Here is a 27044-nt window from a genome sequence, read left to right on the forward strand (position 1 = left end):
GAAGCCGCGCACACGTGATGCGGCAGCCATAATCAACCTAGGTCCACAAGCATCGCACCACGTCAACCGACATGCTACGTGTCAAGCTTAACATTATGTCAATCTGATCACTTTCCCTGGAATGCATGTTTTTATGCCCCCATATTTTCAATAAATATATGAAGCCTGTGGTGTAAGTAGAATATCTTTCTGTATACTTTCAAAATTTTGTTAAGAATGTAAAATAAAATAAGGAGACTCGATCTCACAGGTTTATGAGGAAAGCAAGAGTAAACGAAAATACCCTTACAAACAGTGCTCCCTACAGCATTAGCCTAGTGATAAGCTGCATTGCAATCCCAAATGCAATCAGTTAGAATCCACCAGGTGCTCCTTGGGCAGAAGGATGGGCAATCTCCTACTATGTGATTTTTTTTGTTGTTTGCCTTCCAGTTGAACTGACTCATAGAGGACCCTCCAGTGGGTTTTCAGAAGCAGTAAATCTCAGAGGAGGAGATTGCTCATCCTTCTCAGTCTAAATAACAGTGATTTACTGCCTCTGAAAACCCATTGGAAACTCAGCTGTGAGTTGGTTCCAACTCAATGGCACGCAACACCGCCACACAAATGTAAGGGGCAGTAGTAGTACAGTGGTAGAATTTCTGTCTTGAGATCTTGGCCTAAGAACCTCATGGGTAGCCACTCCCCATCTGTCTGGGGAGGCTTCAGCGGTGCTTCTAGAGTGAGAACTCTAAGATGAAAACTGCTATCAATCTCTAAAAACTAGTCAGTAAATAGGGGGAAGGGTGGGCAGGGAGAAAAGTGCAATAATGAATCACTGGAAACCCTAAGTCTCTAAACTTTAAAAAAAATTCCAATTGAAAAACAACAACAACTCCTGATCTACAATAAAATAAATTTCAGTTTTAAAAAAACCTATTCAGTAAAGCTGTCTGGATTGCAACTGCTCATGGGAATGGTACAGAACCAGGAAAGATTTTATTTCATTGCTCGTGGGGTTGGCATGAATTGGGAACCAACTCAACAGCAGCCAGCCGCAACACACAGACAGTGATAGAAATCTCAAACTTAGTAACACCTGAAACTATGGCTCCTGTAATGTGTAGTGTCAAGTCAGAACTAACCTAATAACACCTTACACAATAAAATACTTAGTAATTAAAACATGCTTTAGGCATGTTGTCAAAGTCTTTTTAGAAAAAGATCATGCTGGAAAGGTAGAGGATCAGAGAAAGACCCTCAACAAGACGGATTTATAACAGTGACTGAAAATGGGCTGAAACTTGATGGAAACCTTAATAATGGTGCAGGGTAAGGCAAGGTTCAGATCTGTTAAAAGCGTCACTGAATTTGTAGTCTACTTGATGGCACCTAACAACAAAAGGATGGGATGCAACACTATTACTCAGATCATAGCCCTGACACAATGTAAAGAGAGTAGTTCTGGTATATGACCTGAAAATACCTTATTTTACAAGAGACAAAACGAGAAAGGCCAACAGAGACATACTAACACCAAGAAATAAGAGTGGGAAGCATAGTTCATCCTTTGGATCCAGAGTCCCTGCACTAGGACCAGCCTAGGCTCGGGAGGACTCCTGTCAAAGCACATTGAGGGCTCCAAGGCATACTAAGCAGATGTTGAAGGAAACAAGGACCTTCCCCCAGAGCTGACAGAAAGCCTGCCTTTAATGCTGGTATTCGAATTTGTTCTTCTAGCCTCCTAAACTGAGATTAAGAAATAAAAAGACTTGTTTCATGAAGCAGTTGCTATCAAAGACCTCTTTAAAGTACTAAAGAGCAAAGTCATTAAAGACCAAGGTAAACTCGACCCAAGCCATGGTATTTTCAGTTGCTTCATATCCATCAGTGATTTTGAAACGATGATCCAACAGAATCAAACAACATCAATAATATCAATGGAAGTAAAATCTTAAATTCAAGCTGAGTTTAAAAGTGGTCATGGTTCTAGGGATATCATTGCTGATGTCAGAAGGATCTTGGCTAAAAGCAGAGAACATCAAAAGGATGTTTGTTGTATTGACTATGCGAAGGTTTTTGACTGTGGATCACAATAAATCATAGCTACCACTGAGAAGAATGGGAATACCAGAACATTTGTGTTCATGCAAACCCTATAGCTAAACCAAGAAGCTATTGTTCAAAGACAGCAAGGGAGCATGGTTTAATATCAAGAAAGATGTGGCCCTTCTTTATGGATTAAATCTCAAAATCAAGAAAACAAAAACTCTCACTATGGGCCAATAGGCAACATCATGATACATGGAGAAAAGACAGAAACTGTCAATGACTTCACCTTACTAGGATCCACAATCAATACCCTTGGTACCAGCAGTCAAGAAGTTAAAGGACATGTAGCATTGGGGAAATCTCTGTCAAGGACATCTCCAGAGTGCTATAGGAAATGATGTTAAAGACTATGTGCCATCTAATCCAAGCCATAGTCTTTTCAGTTCCTTGCTATGCATCTGAAAGTTCGACAGTGACTAATGATAACAGAAGAATTGATGCCTCTGAGTTGTGGTGTTGGAGAAGGGTACTGAATATCCTACGGATAGCCAGAAAAACATGCCTTGAAGAAAGTGCAACCAGAGTACTCCCTGGAGGCAAGGATCATGAAGCTTTGCCTTACATAATTTAGGCATGTTGTTAGGAAGGGCCAATCTTTGAAAAGGACATCATGAATGGAAAGTTGGAGGGTCAGCAAAAGAGAGGAAGACCCTCAAGATAATACAGTGACTGTAACAGTGGGCTCAAGAATATCAGAGATGATGAGGATGACACAAGATAGGTAGGGCAGGGTTTAGATCCATTCACAGGGTTGCTATGAATCATAGTCAATTTGACGGCACATAATAGCAGTTGAATAGACCATGAGCTGCGAAAAGAAAAAATAAATTTTTCTTGGAGAAAGTAAAACCAAGGTGCTCATTGGAGGCAAGGATAGTAAAACTTTGTGCATGTTGTCACAAGGCATCAGTCCTTGAAAAAAGACAATGCTTAGAAAAGTAGAGGCAGCAAAAGATAATGAAGATCTTTTAACAAGATGGATTGACAGTCTAACCGTGGACTTAAGCATGGAAGAGACTCTGAGGATGGTAAAGGATAGAGCAACATTTCAATCTATTCATAGAATCAATTTTACAGCACCTAATAACATTTTCTTCTTGAATCAACAATACCTGGGCGCTCTGATGCCCTAGTGGCAAGAAGCTGCACTGCAAACCCAGAGACACACGGTTTGAATCCACCAGATGCTCTGCTGGAGAAGGAGGGGCAATCTCCTCCTGTACCAGTCAGATCTGATTTGATGGTACACACACAAAAAAATAGTAAGTACAAATTAAAAAAAAAAAAAAAGATTAAAAAAATCAATACCCATGGTGCCAGCAGTCAGGAAATCGGGGAACATACTGCATTGGGCACATCTGCTGTCAGAGACTTCTCCAAAATACTGAAGAGCAATGATGTCATTTTGAGGACCAAGGTATGCTTGATTCAAGCCATGGTCTTCTTAATCCCCTGCTACACATCAGAGTGCTGGACAATCAACAAGGATGACAGAGGAAGAAATGATACCTTTGAGTTGTGGTGTTCGAGAACATCCCAGGGATTGCCAAAAGAACAGATATGTCCTGGAAAGGGTATGGCCAGAGTGCTCTTTGGAGGCAAGGATGATGAAGCTTTATCTTTCATACTTTGGACATGTAGCTAAGTGAGGCTATTCCTCAGAAAGGGATATCATGCTTGGAAAGATGGTCGGAGAAGGAGAGGAAGACCCCCAATAAGACGGACTGACACTATAACTTCAGCAGTGGATTTTAGCATCACAATGATGGAGAAGATGGCACAGTAATAGGGCAAGTTTCAGGCTGGCTGTTCACAGGATTGCTGTGAATCATAGTGTACAACATTTCCAGCTTATACTAGGATGTAGGACTATCATCTGCCAAACATATATGTGGTTACATATGTAGTCATTTTCTCCTACCCATATCTGTCCATCTTGCCTGCCTGCCTATGTATCTGCTGTTGATTGTATTTCTCGTGTGCCTTTCTGTGTCTTCCCTTTCTTTAGAGGTATTGGGCTGATCATTCTCTTATTGTATATTGCCTTTCCCTTCACCCATCTTAATCTAAGTGTCTATTACCTATTAATTTTCACTCCCCTCTCTCTTTTCTCCTTCCTGGTAACCCAAGAATCAATCTATCTGTGTGTAAATCTCCCTTTGGCTTTTTATACTAGTACTTTTATATTTGCCATTTTGTGACTGATATATTTCACTTAGTGTGATGTCTTCTAGTTTTCGTCCATGCTATGCAGTTCTTCCCAAATTATTTTTTAGTGTTGCACAGTACTCCACGGTGTATATGTACCATCATTTCTTTAACCATTTAATCATTAATGGACACTTGGGTTGTTCCTACCTCTTTGCTATTGTGAATTAAAGCAGAGGTGTACATATATCTGGCCATGTTGCATGTCATATTTCATTAGTATATATACTTAGTAATGAGATTGCTGGTGAGTCATGTATGTAGTGGCACATAATGGGAACACTAACATTTCCCTTTCAGTTACCTAGATTAACACATTGTTTATTTATCTTGTTACTACACAGTGAAATACTATTCTTTAGTATTTCTCAACATAATGTGTATAAATTAATGCTGAAAATTTAAAAATGGAATATAAAAGTTACTCAATAAGAGCCCCAGTTTTGTAGAGGTACGTGTTTCTAGAACACAAATCCAAAATTCTTCAAGTATGCTGGGAGCAACCCTACCAGAGTTTATTTGGTGAGTTGCTAAGAGACCTCACAGGTTCCCAGGACAGTAAATGCAGCATCTATCCAGTACTCAAGGTAAATTCCCCTGAACACAATGAATGGATAAAAGGTTTAGGGCAGAATGAAGGATAGAGTGAAGCACCATGTAAATAAACTTTGTATGCAAACCAGTTGTTGTTATGTGCTGTGAGTCACCTGCGGCTCATAGCAACCCTGTTTCCTACAGCCCTAAACCCTGCTCTATCCTGTGCCCATCTTATTTTCCCTGATACACCTACACCAATTACCCCAGTCACAATCCATCTCATAAACCAGTATAAAATAAAAAATTTTAAAAATAGAAAAAATATTTAGGGCAACCCCTGCTTATCACCATGCAGTTAGTTACCTTCTATCTTCGCAAAGTGTAGGACAAATGTCTTTTTGTTGTCACAATACAGACTGGGACTTCAGCCCAGACTTCCCTTTGCTTGAAGTTTCTCTATTGGCTGCTATTAGGTGCTGTGGAGTTGACTGGCTCATGGTGACCTTACGTACAACAAATGAGAATACGGCCCACTCCTGCACTATCCTTGTTGTTGTTGTCATGAGCCATCAAGTCGTTTGCGACTCATAGCGGCCCTATGTACAAGAGCCCTAAATGCCATTCTATCCTGTGCCAACCTCGCCGTCTCAAACACACTCATTCCCACCACTCCACTCACAGAATCAATCCATCTCATCAAGGGTCTTCCTCTCCCGCGCCATCCTTCCACTCTCCCAAACATGATGTCCTTCTCCAAGGACCAGTCCCTTTTTGCAATATGCCCAAAGTATGTCAGACGAAGCTTAAGAATCCTTGACTCCAAGGAGCATTCTGGCTTCACCCCCTCCAGGACAAACACGTTTGTCCTCCTAGCAGTCCATGGTATATTCAACACTCTTCTCCAGCACCACAACTCAAGCATCAATTCTCTTTCTATCATCCTATTCACTGTCCAACTCTACAATGCATAGCACTTAATTGCAAAGACTACAGCATGGATCAGGCACACCTTACTCTCTAGCCTGACGTCGTTGCACTTCAGTACTCTTGAGAGGTCCCTCACAGCTGACTTTCCCAATGCAATTTGTCTCCGGATTTCCTGGATGCTGTTACCAAGAGTGTTGACTGTAGAACCAAGTAAACAAAAACCATTAACTATCTCAATCTCTTCACCACCCATACTGATGCTGTCAATTGGCCCAGTGGTGAGAATCTTTGTTTTCTTGATATTGAGCTTCAGTCCATATGGAAGACTGCAGTCCTTGACTTTCTGCAGCAAGTGCTTCAGGTCCTCCTCAGTTTCACTGAGGGTTGTGTCTTTGGCATAACGCAGGTTGTTGATGATTCTTCCACCAATCCTGATGCCACTTTCCTCCTCGTACAGCCCAGTGTCTTGGATGATCTGTTCTGCATACAGATTGAAAAGGTATGGAGACAAAATACATTCCTGACAGACACCTTTCTTGATTTTGAACCATCCAGTGTCTCCCTGCTCTGTTCTGACCACTGCCTCTTGGTCCAAGTATAGGTTACGCATTAGCAAAATCAAATGTCCTGGGATTCCCATTCTTCTCAGAGTCAGCCATAGTTTGTTGTGATCCACACAGTCAAAAAGCCTTTGCATAGTCAATGAAACACAGATAGACATTCTTCTGGTATTGTTTTCTGCCAAGATCCATCCTTACATTAGCTATAATATCCCTAGTACCATGACCTCTTCTAAATCCTTAGCGTCTCAATTTTGTTGTTGACAAGTGCTGTCAACTCTGACTCACAGTAACCATATGTACACTAGATCTAACTAAGGCTGATGCTGCCTCATCCTTAAAAGTCTCCACTGTGCTCATCTTTGCATTCACTGTTGTCAGTTTACCTTGTTGAAGGTCTTCCTCTGTCTTTTGCTGGCCTTTATCTTTCCAAGCATGGTGTCCTTTGCCAAGGACTAGTCCCTTCTGTCTACATGACTTGCTAAAACCCTCCCATCTTTGCTCACTGAACTATGACATTGGAGATTAGGCAAAGCAGGGGATATCTAGAAGATGAACTACAATTTCGGGTTTTGTTTTCATTCCCTACCTCCCCCAGTCCTTAGTATTTTGAAGAAAGTCTGAAAGCAACTTTGGACCAGAATACTGCCAAGTAGAGTCTTGTATCATATGACAGCAGGCTTGGTTCTGCTATCATAACCATACTTGGCAGAAGCAGGCCTTTTCCTTCAGTGTAGTAACATATGTTACAGCTCAAAGTCATTAAAAACTGATGGATGCTACTAATGACCAATTAAACTCTAAGGTGACTCAAAAGTATCACTATATAACTTGGTAAAGTATAGGTTGTACAAAAATATAGACCAGGTTGATTACATAAAAATCAAGGATATAGGGAAATGAAGGATGACCTTATATCCCTCTGTCCCTGACATGAATGATAAAGTGATGACTTATCTGCCAAATGACTTAAGACTTACATGAAACTAAATGAACTTTTTGAGTGAAAGTTTACAAATTATAAGTTTTTCACTTACTTTTATCATTCATGTCCATTTTATTTTGTAACATTATTAGTTTCATCCCACAATTCATATATATTTTTATATTACAGTAAGTTACTGCATCTGATCAGCTTATTTATATATTGCCTTTCTCTTCACCCATCTTACCTATTTATTTTTACTTCCCTCCCAAATCTGGTAACTATCTGTGAATTATTCTACAAAGGTCTTTAGCTTTTTATAAGCATAGTCTTAAACCATGATAGTTCTTCTGTGATGCTTAGCATAATGTCCTCTGTGTGTAGCCATGTTATGGAGTGTTTTGTGAATTCTTGTTGGTTATATAGTATCCATTTTATGAATATACCGGCTTCTTTATCCATTTTCTGTTGAAGGAAACTTTTCTCTTTGCTATTATAAATAATGTCGCAATGAACATAGGTATACATATACCACTTTCTGTAGCAACTTTTATTTCTGTTTTCTCCACCAGCATGCTGGTATTTGTGGTTTGCTGTCTCTGGTGTAGGCTGTAGGGAGTTGCACTATTAATCCAAAGGCAACACCTCTTGTGCTTCAAATTTGCCAGTGGCTCTGATGGAAAAAGATGGGCAATAACCTTCTGTGTAATTTATAAGCTCAGAAACCCAACAGAGGTTTAGTTATTAGATGATTCCAACTTGACACTATGAGTAAATATTCGTACTTTTTTGAAAGCTGTGCAATCAATCCCCTCCCAAATTAGTTTCTTATGCACATTGTGCTTGTTATATGCAAAAATATACTATAACTGACAAATCACTGAGTTATGGCCCAGTCAAGGTGACACCTAACTTTAAACATCGCAACCAATGTTACTCGTGCCTCACACCTCAGATTCTTTACAATATGCAAAATAGCTTCTCCACTATTTTCATAAAGGCAAAAATTGGGAACAAAATAGTTGACAGATAAAAAGTAGATGTATACACCACAAGATAAACAACCCAATTGCAAAATGGGCACAGGATATGAACAGACACTTCACCAAAGACAATATTCAGATGGCAAACAAACACATGAAGATATGTTCAAAACATCAAAATAACTCTAAGATATCATCGCCATCCCAGTAAGAATAGCAAAATTTAACAGAGTAGCAAACAACAAATGCTGGTGAGGTTGTGGAGAAACTGGAACCCTTACTCACTGTTGGTGGGAGTGTAAAATAATGCAACCACTATTGAAGGCAGTGTGGCATTTTCTCAAAAGGTTGCAAATAGAAATACCATTTGACCAAACAATTCCACTACTGGGAATATATCCCAAAGAAACCATAACTGCCACCCAAACAGATATATGCACACCCATGTTTATCGTGGCTTTGTTCATAACAGCAAAGTTGGAAGCAACCTAAGTGCCCATCAACAAACAAATGGATAGAGAAACTGTAGTATATTCACACAATGGAACACTACACTGCATTGAAAAACAAGGAACTCATGCATTATACAAAATGGGTGACCCTGGGGGACATTACGCAGAGTGAAATATCTCAGTCACAAAAGGACAAATATTGCATAGCACCACTGTTGTAAAACAGGACTGACATTGGGGTTGCGGGAAGACTGAGAAAGATGGGATAAATTATGTATGCTGCAAAGAAACAGATAAAGGAGAGTACTGTTTAAAAGTGATATATGATTAGGTATTATTGTCATGACAGGAGTCCAGAATAAAGGCTGCATAGTGGAGCGGATTGGGGGGAGGTATTGTATAATAAACAATTTTTCTTTTACTTTTCAAAAAGAGCAAACATGTGGGAAGGGGTGGGCAGAGAGAAAAGTGCAACAATGAATGGAAATCTAAAGTCTCTGTAAACTTTCATTAAAATTAATAATAATAAAAAGAAAAAATAATAAAGAAGAAGGGGGGGAAAGTAGCTGTATACAGAATTTCTCCAACCACAACACAGGTTTCCAGAGGGCAAAGATAAGATCTTCTTTCAAGTTATAGCCATGGATGCCCAATAATCTACTTTATTTGTCACAATGAACTTTACTGTTCATGAGAGACAGGATCACTGTGGTTCCAGAATACCTTCTCACAAGGCTTATTTAATTAAAAATGCTAACTATAAAAGGGGGAAACAATTTTAAGGATTCCGGTCAGAGGAAACTGCTCCTTTTTATCACAAGGGGGCAATGTTGGAACATCAGCAATCTAGAGAGGTAGGTGGCTTGGCAGTGGTTCTGTGAATTTCCTTTTAAAACCTATTGCTGAGACTTGCAGCCTGGCTGAGGAGGGGTGGGCTAGTCGCCTCTGCCTTCTTGGCTGCTCTATTACGCAGGTGGTGACAATTTTCCTTATAAAAGCATATGGCTGGCAGGGGACTAGGGCCAGAGGAAAGAGACCATAGAAAAAGGACAGCTAGTCCTCCCAAAGAGGTCTGTTGCCTTCAGCTGGCAAGTTATATACCTGAGTTCCAATCTTGGAAAGGTGAAGGTGTCTGTGTAATCTCCACCTGGATTGTGAGGACTCTAGGGCAGTAAGGCTGACTTTAGTACACATCAGAATCATCTATAAGGTTTGTTAAATTAGATTGCAGGGTCCCACTCCAATGAGGATCAGAAAGTTCCAGAATGTCTACACTTCAGTTAAGTTCCCTGACGACTCAACTATTTCTATCTCTGGACTCTTCCTCTCAACATTTTCTCTTTTTCCTACCAACAAACTTTAATTCTTTTCTACCAAATAACAAAATCGCATAACACCGCTGTTCTAAAAAAGGACTTGGGGGGCATTCAGGAGAGAATGTAGAGTGGCTAGATAATGAACACTGCATTAGAACAGATGAGGTGAAGAACCGTCTGAAAGGAATATATGATTAGTCATATGTATGACAACAATCTGGAACAAGGGGTGCATTGTAGGGTGGATTGGGGGAGATAGAAGAAAGGGGGGGAAGAAAATATTCAACAATGAAAAAAAATTCTTTAAAAAAAAACACCAAATAACAGAAACCAAGAAATGAACATTAGGTTAAATCTGTCTTAGGGATTTTTTTGGATAAGAATTCTGTCACTTTAGGCAGCTTGTTGGATGTTTCAGAATTTATTCCATATATATGCTTCCCCTTCTCTTTACCTAATGGTTTGGGGAGGAGGGAGGTTCTGTAAAGTGTAACAGATGCTTCACTAATAACATCTTGTTTTGAGTTTTACTATAACATGTAAGAAACAGTAGGTATTTCTACTACATGTTAGATTATTTCCTCATTGCTCCTAGACTACTTTTTTGACTTAATTTCTTTTACTTTAATAAAAGACATCGTCCATTGATGACCAGTCGGATTATCTCTGTATTTGCAGGTCTTCTTGCATACAAGTGACTGAGTTTATTGTTGAGAATAGTAAGAGAATATGGATGCAAGAAAAAAACAAGTGGAGACACAAACTGCCTTAGCAGCCCTGCCATGGATCTGCCCGATTCTTTCGCATCAGGAAGTTGATTTTTCTGGCCATTTCCATGTTGTAGATCCGTCGGCAGGTCTCATAGCTTTCCCGCTGTCGCTTGCGGCAGGGCTTCTCATAGTATCTCCTTCGCTTAATGTCTTCAATGAGCCCATCCATGCTGAGGATTCTGTATAAAAGCAATGAAATCAGAGGCTTAGGCTCATTATTATTCTTTAGTTTCACAAACAGTCACAACTCAACTGACCAAGCAACTAATACTCACAGTGGAAGGGGTACCTAGATGGTACTAACCATGTACAGATAAACTCATCGCCTTTGAGTTGGTACTGACTCAGCTCACTCAGCAGGTTTTTCAGGATGTAAATAGCATAGAAGAGACTGGCCCATCGTTTCCCTCAGAGCAATGATGAATTTGAACCCCAGAAAGACACTGCGTTTGGGTTAGCAGCATGTCTCTATATAGACTATGCCTCCAGAGCTCCCTCAATCCTCTAAGTAGGCATTTGTGGGAAAACAAAAGCACAATTAATTACATGATTTATATGGTCTTTATCCTTGAGGAGCTGACAGGGCCATGTTCTCAATATTTTTCCTTCCCCTGATTTGACACAGTCCTGTAATAATGGCTCCCTATAAAAAAATTTCTCAATACAGAATCATTTAAAAAACTTCAAATGAGGTGAGAGGTCATCATTTCTAATAAGGAAAAAAAAATCCACTAAGAGGTTGAGACTGTTAACAATTTCAGCTTTCTCAGCTTCACAATCAACATCTTGGCACCAGCAGTTAGGAAATCAAAAGATGAATTGTACTGGGAAAATCTGCAGTCAGGGACCTCTCCAGAGTGCTGAGGAGCAATGATGACAGTCATGACTAAGGTGCGCCTAATCCAGGCCATAGTCTTTACAATTACATGCTATACTACAGAGAGTTAGACAATGACTAAGGATGACAGAAGAATTGATGCCTTTGAGTTGTGGTACTGAAAAAAAAAATTGAATATATCATGGACCACCAGGAGAACCAACAGGTCTGTCTTAAAAAGGGTGAAACCAAGCTTCTGCTTAGACACCAGGGTTTTGAAGCTGTTTCACTTTGGGCATGTGGCCAGGAGGGACCAGTCCTTGGAGGAGGACATGATGCTTTGAAGGATGGAGGGGCAGTACATGAAAGGAAGACTCTGGATGAGATGGAATGGCACAAATAATTGGTGCAATAGGATTAGATGCACTGGAATCTGTGAGACTGGCTCAGGATAGGGCAAGGTTCAACACTGTTGTACATAGGGTAGCAGCTATGAGTCACAGGTGACTCAATGGCACATAACAACAAGGTTATTCCTATTTGGGCCTTAGTGAGGAATACAGTTCCTTCACTACTGCATTTAATAACTCATTACTGTTGAAGTCTAAAGGTCTGAGAAATTTCTAGGACTAAATGAGGTGGCCCTCCTTTGATCCAAATGGGAACATAACAATCTAGCCTCAACTACCATCAGTCTATGTATCAAAAGTTCCAACCAGGGGAGCTCTGGTGGCCTAGTGGTAAGGAGCTGCAACTACAATCCCAGAGGCGCATGGTTCAAATCCACCAGATGCTCTGCCAGGGAAGGAGGGACAATCTCCTTCTGTACCAGTCAGATCTGATTTGATGGTACACTTACACAAAAATAATAAAATTTTTTTAAAAAGTTCCAACCACAATACTTTGCTGACTATTCCCTGAAAACACTTTATTTTACTGGACATTTATTTAGTAGTTATTTCATTCTGTCATGCCACTATTTATACAAATATCTCCTTTATTAGGCTGTAAAATCCATGAAAACAAAGCCTACTTTACTTAATTCCTTGCAATACAATGTTTCTCATTGGATTTATAACAATCTTATAACTTTTCAAACTTATCCTTTCATTCTTACTAAGCTATGAGGACACACGGGTATATTCTTTAACCAAACCACTAACTAGGCTCTTAGCATATCTGGCTTCAATCTGAGATTTGTCTCCTTTCCTAGGGCCTTCACCCTCATCGGTAGTTTATAAAGTCTGGAAGTAGCTTCTACTTTTGATTTCCATTCCTGGCATTGTTTCCCTGAAACCTATTCTTCTTTATCCAGTCCCTTTATTATATGCAAATAGCAGGCCAAATAAGTCATAATTAAGTAAGGAGGCTGAGAGAATATTATTTAACTGTAAGGTAATGAATGCAGAATAAAAGAATTTACACTTTCAAAAGTGTCCACAGCAGCATGATGTATTTTCAGTTGTCTCATATGAATGTCTGTTGGCCTAGTGGTAAGAATCTGTGCTGCAATCCCAAAGGCACATGGTTCGAATCCACCAGATGCCCTGAAGATGAAGGATGGGCAATCTCCTCCCATAGGATTTACTGCCTCTGAAATCTGCTAGATGGTCAGTTATGGTTCTAACTTCAACAGCAAACAACAAAGACATGCACATATGCAAAGATGAATGGGTAAGGAAGACCCAAATAACTGAGGACTTAGAATTGTGATTTTGGCAATGGGTACTGAAAATACCATGAATGGACAAAATAACAAATAAATCTGCCTCGGGAAAAGTGCAGCAAAAATACTTTCTGGAGGCAAGGATAACAAGTCTACTTATACTTTCATATTGTCAGGAGGGGCCAGTTCCTGGGGATGGACACCACACTTGGTAAAAGGTCAGTAAAAAAGAAGAACGCAAGATGGAATTACACAATGGCTACAGCAATGGGCTCAAGCACAGCAACTGAGAGGATGGGGACAGGATAGTATTAATAAGTTCAGGATTATTCAAACATATGGTATAGTTGTAAAACTGACATTGGTTCCTCCAGCCTGCAAAACTGGTCCAACCATCTAATTAACATTTGTTTAGTCCTCAGACCTTGTGTAACTACTCCATCGTCATACAGGGTACCTTAAGCTATCTGTTTACCAAGGAGAGAAATGCATCTTTCATTGAATTAGCATGTCTTTTCTCAGTAATTTTTAAACTGTATCCCAATTTTTGTGTTAACTAGAAGTTATATGTAAGAATCTTAAAGTTGTATTTTTCTCAATAATATGTGAACTGTACCTTAAGCTGTCCATTTACCAAGAGGGTAAATGTATCTTTCCTTAGCTAGCATTTATGTCTTTGAAATTGTTAGTCATATGTAAACAATATCACAAGTTGTTTGTTTACTAATAATTATAAATTGTTCTCTTTGAATGTAAATTCTGTAGCTTTGAACTAGTAATACTAGTATGTAAAAAAGATTTACAACTAATCCAAGTATAAAAAACAATGACCACCGTAAGAAGAGAAGTTAGTTTTTCACCACAAGATAAAGGTAAATAATCCAATTAAAAAATGGGCACAGGATATGAATAGATACTTCACCAAAGAAGACATTCAGACGGCAAGCAAGCACATGAAGAAATGTTCAAAATCCCTAGCTCTAACAGAGGTGCAAATCAAAACAACTATGAGCCACCAGAAGCTCTGCCACGGAAGGAGGGGCAGTCTCCTCCTGTACCAGTCAGATCTGATTTGACGGTACACTCACACAAAAATAATAAAATAAAAAAAAACACAAAAAAAAAACAAACCAACTATGAGATATCATCTCACTCCATTCAGAATAGCAAAATTTAACAGAACAGCAAGCAACAAATGCTGGCGAGGTTGTGGAGAAACTGGAACCCTTATTCACTGTTGGTGGGAATGTAAAATGGTGCAACCACTGGGGAAGGCGGTATGGCACATTCTCAGGAAGTTGCAAATGGAGATACCATTTGACCCAGCAATTCCACTACTGGGAATATACCCCAAAGAGACCATAATTGACATCCAAGCAGATATATGCACACCCATGTTTATCACGGCTTTGTTCACAATAGTAAGGAGTTGGAAACAACCTAAGTGCCCATTAACAAACGAATGGATAGAGAAACTATGGTATATTCACACAACGGAATACTATGCTGCACTGAAAAACAAGGAACTCGTGCAATATTATTCAAAATGGGTGACCCTGGGGGACATTATGCTGAGTGAAGTATCTTAGTCACAACAGGACAAATAAAATACTGCATGGTGCCACTGTTGTAAAGCAGGACTGACCTCGGGGTTGGGAGAAGACTGAGAAGGATGGGTTCAATAATGTATACTGCATTGAAACAGATGAGGGAGAAAACTGTTTAAAAGGGATATGTGATTAGGTATTTTTGTCATGACCGGAGTCCAGAATGAAGGCTGCATAGTGGAGTGGACCTGGGGGAAGGGATTGTAAAACAATGAAAGAATTTTTCTTTTACTTTTCCAAGAGGGTAGTGTATAGGGGGTGGGGTTGGGAGGGGAGAAAAGAATGAATGAATGGAAATCCAAAGTCTCTGTAAATTTTCATTGAAATTAATAATAATTTTTTTAAAAAGTTAGTGTTTGAGAGGATCTGCATATTTATCTCTTTTTTATTACAGATCTGCAATAAAGTTTTTTGATTTTGCAATCCATCTGTGTTAGTGGCAACAGACTAGGGAAAGAACTCCTGTGTTCAATAATGGCATAAGATGAGGCTGTGTTTTTTGTTCTTATGTTATACCACAAAGTTCAAGATGACAACATTAACACAAACCTGTAAATAATTGGGCTTGCACTGACTTAGAAATATGACTACACATGGATAGACCTGTCCTATGATACCATCTCCTAGGCTTCTGCTGCTTAACATCTCTAGACTACTACAGATGTGTTGGGGAAGAACACTGAGTGTGCCACAGTCTGACAAAAGAACGAATTTGTTTTGGAAGATGTATTGTCAGAATGCACGTGACAAATGAGGATGGTGAGACTGTCTTACAAAAATTGGGTATGTTATCAAGAGGGAAAAGTTCTGGAGAAAGTATACTTAGCAGAAGGTCAGTAAAAGATCCCAACCCTCAAAAAAATAGATTGACACAGTGACTCCAACAATGGGCACAGTAGTGACTGTGATCATGGTGTAGGATTGGGCAGGATTTTGTTCTGTTGTACCAAGACTGCTATGAATCACAGCTAACTTGACAGCAGCTATTAACAATAGAGAATCATATCGTACACATCAGTCTGTCTAGGTTTTAGTGGGATGGAGAGCTAGGGGAGTTGCTGCAAATCCCCAGAAGCAGATTAATTCAGGTTCTTGGAAATACAGTCATGCGCAGTAGTCAGCCGGGGCCAACACTACAGTCTTATAACCTACACAGCATCTCTGCTAGCTTTCTTCCTCAGTTTACCTTTATATACTGGTATCCTTCCAGGTTTTAAAGAACATTATGTTTCGTTTTAAATGAATGATTCTTTTAACCATTGGTGGTGGTGGTATGTGCCTTTGAGTCTCCTGTGACCCATAGCAACCCTATGTCAACAGCTTTGAAGCCTGATTGGTCCTGAGGCAGGCACTGATTGCAACACACAAACCCCATTGCCTCAGTCAATTCATCTAATCTGGGGTCTTCCTCTCCTGCATTGTTCTTCCACATTTCCAAGCATGATGTCATTCTCCAGGGATTGTCCCTCCTGGCCATGTGCCCAAGATATGTAAAACAGAGGTTCAAAAACCTAGCCTCCAAGGAGAAACTTGTTTTCACTCTCTTCAAGACAAATCTATTTGTTTTCTTGGCAGTCCATAGTATGTTCAAGACGTCTCCAGTACCACAACTTGAAGACACTGATTCTTCTTCTGTCATCTTTAGTCATTGTCCAACTCTCAGATGCATATTAAGTAATTACGAAGACCATGGACTGGATCGGGTGCACCTTATTCTCTAGACTGACATCACTGCTTTTCAGTTCTCTGGAGGGGTCCCTGACAGGAAATTTTCCCAATGCAATTTGTCTTTTGATTTCTTGACTGCTGGTGCCAAGACTATTAATTGTGCAGCCGAGCAAGCTGAAATATTAACAACCTCAATCTCTTCAGTGGTAAGAATCTTTGTCTTCTTCATGTTGAGCTTCAATCCATATTGAAGACTATAGTCCTTGACCTTAGGCAGCAAGCGCTTTAGGTCCTTCTCACTTTCCACAAGCAAGGTTACGTCATCTGCAGATGGTTGGTTGTTGAGAGTCTTCCTCCAATCCTGATGCCACATTCCTCCTTATAAAGCCCAGCTTCCTGATCGATCTGTTCTGCATATAGATTGAAAATGTATGGAGAAAGGATGCATCCCTGACACACTCTTTTCCTGATTTTAAACCATGCAATGTTTCTTTGCTCTGAGGACTGCTTCCTAGTCCAAGTATAGGTTTTGCATAAGCACAATCAGGTGTTCTGGGATTCCCATTTTCCTCAAGGTTAGCCACAATCTGTTGTTATTCACACAGTCAAAAAAGCACAGATAGACATTCTTTTTGTACTCCTTGCTTTCTGCCAAGATCCATCTGACATTGGCAATAATGTCTCCAGTGCCACAACTTCTTCTGAACCCAGCTTGTATTTCTGGTAGTTCTCTGTCAATATAAGTTTCTGGATAATCTTCAGCAAAACTTTGCTTCATATGATATGAGTGATATTGTTCGATAACTTCCACACTTTGTCAGGTCACCTTTTTTCTGAATGGGAATAAATAGGGACCTCTTCCATAACTGTCCTCCAGATTTCTTGGCACAAACTGGTGAGCACATTCAGGGCAGCATCTATTTGTTGAAATACATCAATTTGTATTCCATCAATTCCTGGGGCTTTATTTTTTTTTTTTTTGCTGAGTCCTTTAGGGCACCCTGAACTTCCTCCTTCATCACCACTACCTCTTGATCATATGTTGTTTCCTGAGATTCTTCTGTGTCAGTCAATTCTTTTTGGTACAGTGACTCTATATACTCTTTCCATCTTCTTTTAATGCTTCCTGAATCATTCAATATTCTGCCCATAGCCATCAAGTTGGTTCCAGCTCCTAGTGATCTCCACCATGGTCTCCAATGCTGGAGAAGAGACTGCCCATCTTTCTCTTGTGGATTAGCTGGTGGATTCCAACTGCTGACTCTGACCTTTCTGTTAGTAGCCCAATATGATAATGGAGAAAAGACTGATGCTGCCAAGGATTTCATTTTACTCAAATCTATGATCAGGACCCACGGGTGCTACAATCAAGAAATCAAATAGTATATTGTAAATGAACAAATCAACTGTCAAGGACCTCTTTAAAGAATATCAGTTTAAAGACTGAGGTGCACTTGACCTAAGTCATGGTATTTTTAATTGTTTCATATGCATGTGAAAGTTGGACAAAGAAAAAGGAAGATCAAAGAAGAACTGATGCCCTTGAATTGTGATGCCGGCAATGAATATTAAATACTGGGACTGTGAAAAGAAGAAAGAAATCTGTTTTAGAAGTGCAGCTAGAGTGCTCATTAGAAGCAAAGATCATTGAGACGTTGCCTCACATACTTTGGGCATGTTATTTGGAGGTTCACTCCTTGGAAAGGAACATTATGCTTGGAAAAGTCAGCAAAAAAAGAGGAAGATCTTCAGAGTGACAACAACAAAGGGCTTAAGCACAATGAAGACTAAGGACAGTGTAGGATCAGGCATGGTTTTGATTTGATGCACACAGTATACAGAGAGCTAGGAGTTGGGAGTTTACTCAATGGCACCTAATAATAACAAATGCTCCTTAAACTTTCATCAGTGAGTCTCAAATTTGATGCATAATAGAATGATCTACTAGAGTTTTTTTTAAAGTAATTTTAGTACTTTTTAGAAAAAGTAATTTTCTAGCTACTATGGTGTTAGGAACCAAGAACAGTGAAGTTTCTGAGAAACTCTCTACAAAGCAGTGCAGGAGGTTAGGAATTAGTGGAAATCCAAGAAGTTTTTGTTTTGGAAATGTTGGAAATGCAGATCAGCTTGAAGAATTCTGATCACCAAAGGGACAAAAACTTCTCAGGCTTTAGCCTAATCCCCATATGTCACATCCCAAGATATCCATGTGTCTTTGTGAATTAGAAGCAGTGTGATGAAGCCAAGGCTGGGTGTATCAAACATACAGACATAAAAGCACTGAAGAAACTAAACTTAGGAAGTCATACTTCACCAAAGAAGACATTCAGACGGCAAACACACACATGAAGAAATGTTCAAAATAACTAGCTCTAAGAGAGATGCAAATCAAAACAACTATGAGATATCATCTCACTCCAGTCAGAATAGCAAAATTTAACAGAACAGCAAGCAACAAATGCTGGCAAGGTTGGGGAGAAACTGGAACCCTTATTCACTGTTGGTGGGAGTGTAAAATGGTGTAACCACTGTGGAAGACAGTATGGCACTTTCTAAAAAAGTTGCAAATGGAGATACCATTTGACCCAGCAATTCCACTGCTGGGAATATAACTCAAAGAGACCATAATTGACATCCAAGCAGATATACGCACACCCAGGTTTATCACGGTTTTGTTCACAATAGTAAGGAGTTGGAAACAACCTAAGTGCCCATTAACAAACGAATGAATAGAGAAGCTGTGGTATATTCGCACAATGGAATACTATGCTGCACTGAAAAACAAGGAACTCATGCAATATTATTCAAAATGGGTGACCCTGGGGGACATTATGCTGAGTGAAGTATCTTAGTCACAAAAGGACAAATACTGCATGGTGCCACTGTTGTAAAACAGGACTGACATCGGGGTTGGGAGAAGACTGAGAAGGATGGGTTCAATAATGTATACTGCATTGAAACAGATGAGGGAGAAAACTGTTTAAGAGGGAAATTAGGTATTTTTGTCATGACAGGAGTCCAGAGCAAAGGCTGTATAGTGGAGTGGATCTGGGGAGAGGGATTATAAAACAATGAAAGAATTTTTCTTATACTTTTCCAAGAGGGTAGTGTACTGGGGGGAGGGCTGGGAGGGGAGAAAAGTGCAACAGTGAATGAATGGAAATCCAAAGTCTCTGTAAATTGTCATTGAAATTAATATTAAATTTTTAAAAATGTAAAAAGTCAGGAATAAAGTTGGCCCAAAAAAATATGCTTTTGTGGCCTCTGAGTGTCTATCAAGCATATCCATGAATTCTCGGTTCAGCCTAAATAAAGCTGGCAAATTACCTTTCCCGTTTATGCATAATGAGAACATGGTAGCCATAGAAGATTAGGTGAAGCCCACTATCAAGTTATAAATGCAAAAAAGTATTGATTGTATCTGGCAGTGGCCACTGACCATGAAGATGATGAACTCATCTAAAACATCTACACCACATCTAATGACTACAGTTCTAAGAATGGTCCTCATCATCCAGTGCCTAGATTATTGCAATAATTATCACACAGCTCATTAAATCAGTACATACTTAAGGGATTTTGCTATACAATGAAATATCTGATGTGTCTCTTCTAAATCTTTACTACATGGATGGGAAAATTACGCAAATGTCAAGCATTTGTGGCCCAACAAAGGTACTGAATAGCTTGCAAATACTGTAAATAAGGCCCATGGTACCCATTAGGGTGAGACCATGCAAATAAGGCATGTAGAATGCCAACATGAGAATTGGTCAGTTTTGCAATTTTACGAGCCTAACACTGAGCCAAAGTTCAACACATCCCTTGCCTAGAGACTCCTGTTCAGACCAGAGTAGAAAGTTTAACACAGAGACAACAAATGGTGGCTAGTGTAAAAGCAGTAGCAGCAGTGAGAGTGCGTGAGCTGTGGGCTTCTGATCTAGAGTGAGAAAGTTAAGTACTTCCGGAGGAGTGGGTACTGTGGGCATGTGTAGAGGAGTTAGGTCTCCTAACCTAGAGAGACACAGCTGAGAACCTTGTGGCCTATGCTCACTGGCAGAATTAGAGTGGGGAGAGTCAATGTCCCTTAGTACATAATTAGCTCTTGCCTAAGAAGAGGCCTAGCTGTGAGGTTAAAGGTCAGAATGTCTCTGAGCAAACCTGAGAGGATGCTGTCCTGAAGAACTACATCTTAAATGTTCCTAAACCTGAACTGTAACTAATTACTTCCCTAATAAACTTTGTAATTATGTGTATTGTCTATGAATTGTGTGTGGCCATTACAACGAGCTGTCAAACCCAGCAGAGAAGTAATGAGTACAGTGCAAGTGATGGTTAATATTACAATTGTTAGAGGAAAATGTTTGGAGTGTGGGTGGAAAAGCACATCCAACCTAAAAGAAAATGAGTTGCTGATAAAGACTGTGAAGTTCAGAGGCCAGGTGTCACTGCCCTCATACCCATAATGTTTTTTAAAGATTCAAACTCTGTGCCAGACATTATGTTTGTAAGCACTAGGGAGAGAAAAGTGAGATGGTTCCCTGGTCTGATGACTAGTGTGACAGGTGCAAAGAGAAGGAAAGCACTGCTACAGGAGTAGACAGCAGTCATACTTAACTTGGAGTTGAAAGACCAAAAAAACAGTTATTAAGTTTTCCGAAAGGATTGGAAATGTGAAGGCTAAGTAAGTTGCCCTATTTCTATTCTATTCTTCCACAGCGAGGAGTCCTGTGGCACAATGGTTAAAAGTGTTTGGCTGGTAACCAACAGATTGATGGTTCAAATCTTCCAGCCACTCCAAATGAGAAAGATGTAGGAGTTCTACGCTTCTACAAAATTTCTGAGTTGGAATCAACTTAACAACAGTTGTTGTTGTTATGTGCCACCAAGTCATAGAGACCCTATGTACATTAGCCCTGAAACCTGCTCTATTCTGAGCCAACTTCACTGTCTCTGACACACCTACCTTCAATACTCCAGTCACTGAGTTAATCCATCTCATTGATGGTCTTCCTCTCTCTCTGTCCCTCTAAACTTCCAAGCATGACGTCCCTCTCCAAGGACTGGTCCCTCTTTGCAACATGCCTGAAGCATGTCAGACAAAGCCTCAGAATCCTTGCCTCTAAGGAGCAGCCTGGTTTTACCCTCTCCAGAATGAGCCTGTTTGTTCTCCTGGCAGTCCGTGGTATACTCAATACTCCTCTCCAGCACCACAGGTCAAAGGCATCAATTCTCTATCACGCTAGTCATTATCAAGCACTCTGACACATAACAAGCAACTGTGAAGACTACAGCCTGGATCAGGTATACCTTAGTCTCCAGACTGATGTCACTGCTTTTCAGTTCTCTGGAAAAGTCTCTGACAACAGACTTTTCCAATGTAATTAATCTTTTTATTTCCTGGCTGCTGGTATCAAGAGTGCTGATTGTGGATCCAAGAAAACTAAAGATGTTAACAATCTAAATCCCTTCACAATTTTTCATAATGCTATCAATAGGCCTAGTGATAAGAATCTTTGTTTTCTTGATGTTGAGCTTCAATTCATATTGAAGGCTGTAGTCCTTGATCTTCTGCAGCAACACTTCAGGTCCTCCTCAGTTTCAGCAAGCAGGTTTGTGTCATCTGCATAAATCAGTTTCTTGATAAGTCTACCTCCAGTCCTGATGTCACAGTCTTCCTCATACAGCCCAGTCTCAGGGATAATCTGTTCTGCATATAGATTAAAAAGGTATGGAGGTAGTACACATCCCTGGCACATTCCCTTCTCAATTTTGAACCATGCAGTGTTTCCTTGCTCTGTTCTGACAACCGGCTTCTGGTCCAAGTGTAGGTTTCACATAAGCACAATCAAATGTTCTGGGATTCCCATTCTTCTCAGAGTCAGCCACAGTTTTTTGTAATCCATAGTCAAATGCCTTTGGATAGTCAATGAAACAGAGACAGACATTCCTCTGGTACTCTCTGCTAGGTTTTGGCTTTTCCCTACACCAATTACTGTCCTCAAGGATAAATTAGATTGTCCCACTGTGGTCCTAAAAACCCCCATTCCCCACATACAAAAAAGCCTAATCCAGTGCTTTTCAGACTTGTACACATTTGAATCACTTGAAGATCATGTTGTCGTCGTCTTGTTGATTGCTGTTGAGTCGAGGTTGACTCACTGTATAAACAAGAGATCTAATGCCTTTCCATAGCTATCATTGTTTCTCCAAGTTCATAGAGTTTCCAGAGGCATGTGGTTTAGGAAGTGGATGCCACTCCTGCTTCCCAACCTGTTTTACAACTGGGAGCTCCACCAAACACTGTCCACCATGGGAAAATATTATGATATTTGATATCCCCATGGCACAAAGTTCAGCATCATAGCAAACCCAGGTTACCTCATATAGTACATTGACAAAGAGGGATGTGCAAAGTGGAAGAATGTTCCTCCAGATATAACAGCACTAGTCTCATTTAGCAGTGGTCAAGTATTGTCAAGTCGAATATGGCTCACAGCAAGCTTTGCACAAAAGACCTGAACTCTGTTCTATAATTAACATCATTTCTGTACATTTATAAGAGAGTTTCCAGAGGCCTCTAGCTTACGAAGTGGATGCCACTCCTATGAAGATCATAGTGGGGAAAAACTCCAAACCCCATGCCAAACTCCAGACAAATGAAACCGTAATGAGAGAGAAGCTATTATCATTTTGGTTTCTTTTTAAAAGATGCTCAAGTGACTCCAATGTATAAACTAGCTCTCAAGCTACTTACTGTTTTAGAACTACTGTTCAGAGATACTGTTTTAAACTCAAAGCCCTAAACAAATCAAGATTCATCCCTATCTTTCTAGTTTTATCTTTAATAACTTGTGCCATAAACCTTACAATGCTGCTGTTGTTGTTAGGCACCACTGAGTCAGAAACATCTCGCAGCTGACCCTCCAGAGGGTTTTCAGAGGCTATAAGTTGCACAAGAGGAGACTGCCCATCTTTTTCCCCCAAGAAGCAATTGGTGAATTTGAACTGCCAGAGAGGTGTCACCTTTGGATTGGTAGTACAACTCCCTAGGCCACCGAAGTTCCAGAGTCTGTTCAAAATTAGGAAGAAAATTTCAAAAGGTACAAAAGGAAGATTGTAGATACATAAGTAACCTAATGTTTCAAAGGGTTTTAAACCAGGCTTGATCATCTAACAGTGCTTGTGTTGTCTGTCAGGCAAAGAGGCAAGACAAGGGAAAAATTTTAACTTAAGAATACAAGGGTGGAGGGAGAGAAAGAACCACAAGATCAGCAGGCCACAGCACAATGATGGAATAGGTAAATGGTGTTCCTAGCAATGTGGGAACAACTTCCAAAGCATAAGTTAATTAAATTCTAAGATGTCAAGTGAGGATTCCTCTCGCATTATGCAAATTCCACTCATCTTACCAAAGGCAGAGATTACACTTAAATATTCCAGATTCTCTGCACCAAAAGGTATCTACTCAACTTGATCTCTAACAGAAAATGATGCCAGAAAAGCTTTGTAAAATTCACTGGGGGAGTGTGGAGAGGTGTGGGGATGTGAGGGAAATGGGAAGAATTTAATGTGAAAAACAATATATTTGAATTTTGTAAATAAACTAGAAAAAATAATGTAAAATAGAATGTATATGACTATGAAATACAATATAAATGAAAGATTGCATAAAACAATGTATATGAATGAAATATACTGTAAATGTATTATATAAAAACCATTTTTTTTAATGAGGTACACTTTAGTCTTTAACCATTAATCATTGTTCTTTAGAACTTTGGAGAAGTCCTTGACAGCAGAAATTCCCAGAGTGAAACATCTTTTGCTTTCATGACTACTGTTATCATGAGTTTTTTATGTATAAACCACCTCTTAATTATCCATTCATTAGTTGATAGATAAAAAATATTTTAAAAAACAAATCTCACAGGGGGAGCTGACGATTGTATACTAATGAAGGAATTTTTCTTTTACTTTTCAGAGAGGAGCAAACTTGGGGGGGGAGGGGTGGGCGGGGGAAAAGTGCAACAGTGAATGAATGGAAATCCAAAATCTTTATAAATGTTCATCAAAACTAATAAAATAATTTTTTTTTAAAAAAGAACGCAAACCAAAAAAAATTCACAGAGAAAAATAGGAAGAACATTAGGAACTAGCAAATCAAAAGCTTTAAGATTAAACAGAGTAGCCTGGAATATGAGTGCCTGGTAACTTAACACAAAGGAGGAAACCAATTGCCAATATTAATGAATTTCAAGGTATTAAGTAAAAGTCTTCAAGCTGCTTGGGAGTACTTGGAGGTGGCAGACTCACATGTCAGTGTAGCCGGCCTACTTGAGGACAAATCTATTTGCAGAATGAGCCCAGATGCTCACTTACCAGCAGCAAAGTTGACCAACTGAACGTACCTCTAGTGTGCTGGCTTTTAGGGGCCAATGACACGGGGCTTTCTAGCAAAACTCCCCTCTCTGCCTTTTCATTCCAGGACACCAATGAAGGCTATGGGTTATAGGATAGGTATTTTCTCTCTCTGGGGCAACACATGGGCTATTTTTTTTTGTAAGGCCACGTCTGTGCTGCAAACATGGTAATGTTTTAACCATCTCCCTCCTCACTTTCTCTATCAACTTAGATAATTAGTCAAAAGAATAATTTTTAAACCATTAATTACCGGAAAGTTTGGAGAAATATGTAGAGGTCTGAGATATGTGTGAGCAAGATGGATAGAAAAATATCCAGACAGGAATTAGGGAAAAAATAGAAAAATACAGAAAACACTGTGCTTAAGAGGTAGGAAGACAGACACCAACATCAGCCTGCTCACACTTGCAAACTTAAAAGCCCTGGTATATAAAATAAGTCTAAGAGAGAAATATTTGCATGGCTTTTTCCTGAGGCTAAAATATAGTTTATGAGATAAACATCTAATACCTACCAAAGAATCTTCCCTCAAAATTAAAAAAGCAACTACTGAAGCCTTCAAAATCAACATCAAAAAAAACAAAGATTTTAACCACTGGGCTGACTGGCAGGACCAAGACAGATGGTGAAAAGATTGAGATTGTTATCAGCTTCAGTTTGCTTGGCTCCACAATCAACACTCTTGGTACCAGCATCCGGGAAATCAAAAGATGAACTGCATTGGGAAATCTGTCAGTGACATCTCCAGACTACAAAAGAGCAACAACGTCAGTCTGGAGACTAAAATGCACCTGATCCAGGCCATGGTCTTTGCAATTACAAGCTATGCATCACAAAGCTGGACAATAACTAGGAATGATAGAAGCAGAATTGATGCCTCTGAGCTATGATGCTAAAGAAGAGTACTGATATACCATGGACTGCTAGAATAATCAGGTTCATCCTGGAGAGGGTGAAATCAGGCTACTCCTTGGAGGCAAAGAATCTGAAACTTTGACATAGTATGGGCATGTTGCAAGGAGGGATCAGTCTTTGGAGAGGGATATCGTACTTGGAAGGTTGTAAGGATAGCACTCTGAATGAGATGGTTTGACTCAATGACTGGGGTAATGGGAGTAGTCAGAGACAATGAAGTTGGCTCAAGATAAAGCAGGGTTCAGGGCTGTTGTACATAGTTGCTTAAAGTCATAGGAGACTCAGGCACATAATCATAACAACAACAACAACAACAAAATCTATTTGGTCTATGAAAATTAATCATGAAGTGTCTCTGCCTATGCTCCATCTATCTCATTCTTATTTATCATTTTGAATGACTTCCAATCTGAGCTGTACTACTAATACTATAACTATCTGCATTCTTCTACTGTTCATAGGGTTTTCAGAGGCCAGTTTTTTAAGAAATGGATGGCCAATCCTGCTTCCTAGTCTGTCTTAATCTAGGAGCTCTACTAAAACTTGTCCACCATTGGTAACCTTTGTGGCACTTGACACACCAGTAACATAGCTTTCAATATCCTAGTAAACTGAGAGACAAGTGCTGTACCAATTAGAAGAATGTTCTCGCCAAATACAACAAACTGACAATTCAGTTTGTACCTCTAATAGTAAATCAATCTTCACACCAGGTCCAAGGGCTCACCCACTGGGTCCTAACTGGTTATCATATGAATGACAAAAATATTAATAATAAAAAACTATAATAATTTTAAAAACCTACTATGATAAGTGAAATGAAGACAAAATAAATTAGTGCTTTACACGGGCTGAGTGAAAAAGAAAATGAGTTAGTGCTTAATAGGTACAAAGTTTCTTGGGTGATGAAGATATTTTTGGGGAAAAAAGTAAACAGCAAAAGAAAAATTTAAAAACAAAAGAATTAAAACAGAAGCGATGACTGCAACAACCTTATTATAATTGATGTCAATGAATTGGAGAGTTAAACATGGTTAAAATGTCAATGAAATGCCAGCAAGCTCTGGTGGACTAGTGGCAAGAAGCTGAACTGCAATCCCAGAGGCATGTGGTTCAAGTCCACCAGATGCTCTGCTGAAGAAGGAGGGACAATCTCCTCCTGTACCAGTCAGATCCAA

At 39.6% G+C, this 27044-nt stretch overlaps 1 protein-coding gene across 1 annotated transcript in view; it reads right to left on the reverse strand.

Annotated features, from left to right (window-relative positions):
- Positions 1–10767: 10767 nt before the first annotated feature.
- The window catches only part of MRPS21 (mitochondrial ribosomal protein S21), a 26406-nt gene continuing 10129 nt past the window's right edge, over positions 10768–27044 (reverse strand). Inside the window, exon 2 of the mRNA XM_006902218.1 lies at positions 10768–10948. Within this exon, the coding sequence (XP_006902280.1) occupies positions 10768–10948 (181 nt within the window). The remainder of the gene's footprint in view (positions 10949–27044) is intronic.

This window comes from Elephantulus edwardii, unplaced genomic scaffold (assembly GCF_000299155.1).
Source record: "Elephantulus edwardii isolate Elephantulus edwardi_28Jun2011 unplaced genomic scaffold, EleEdw1.0 scaffold00384, whole genome shotgun sequence".
Taxonomy (NCBI): Eukaryota; Metazoa; Chordata; class Mammalia; order Macroscelidea; family Macroscelididae; genus Elephantulus; species Elephantulus edwardii.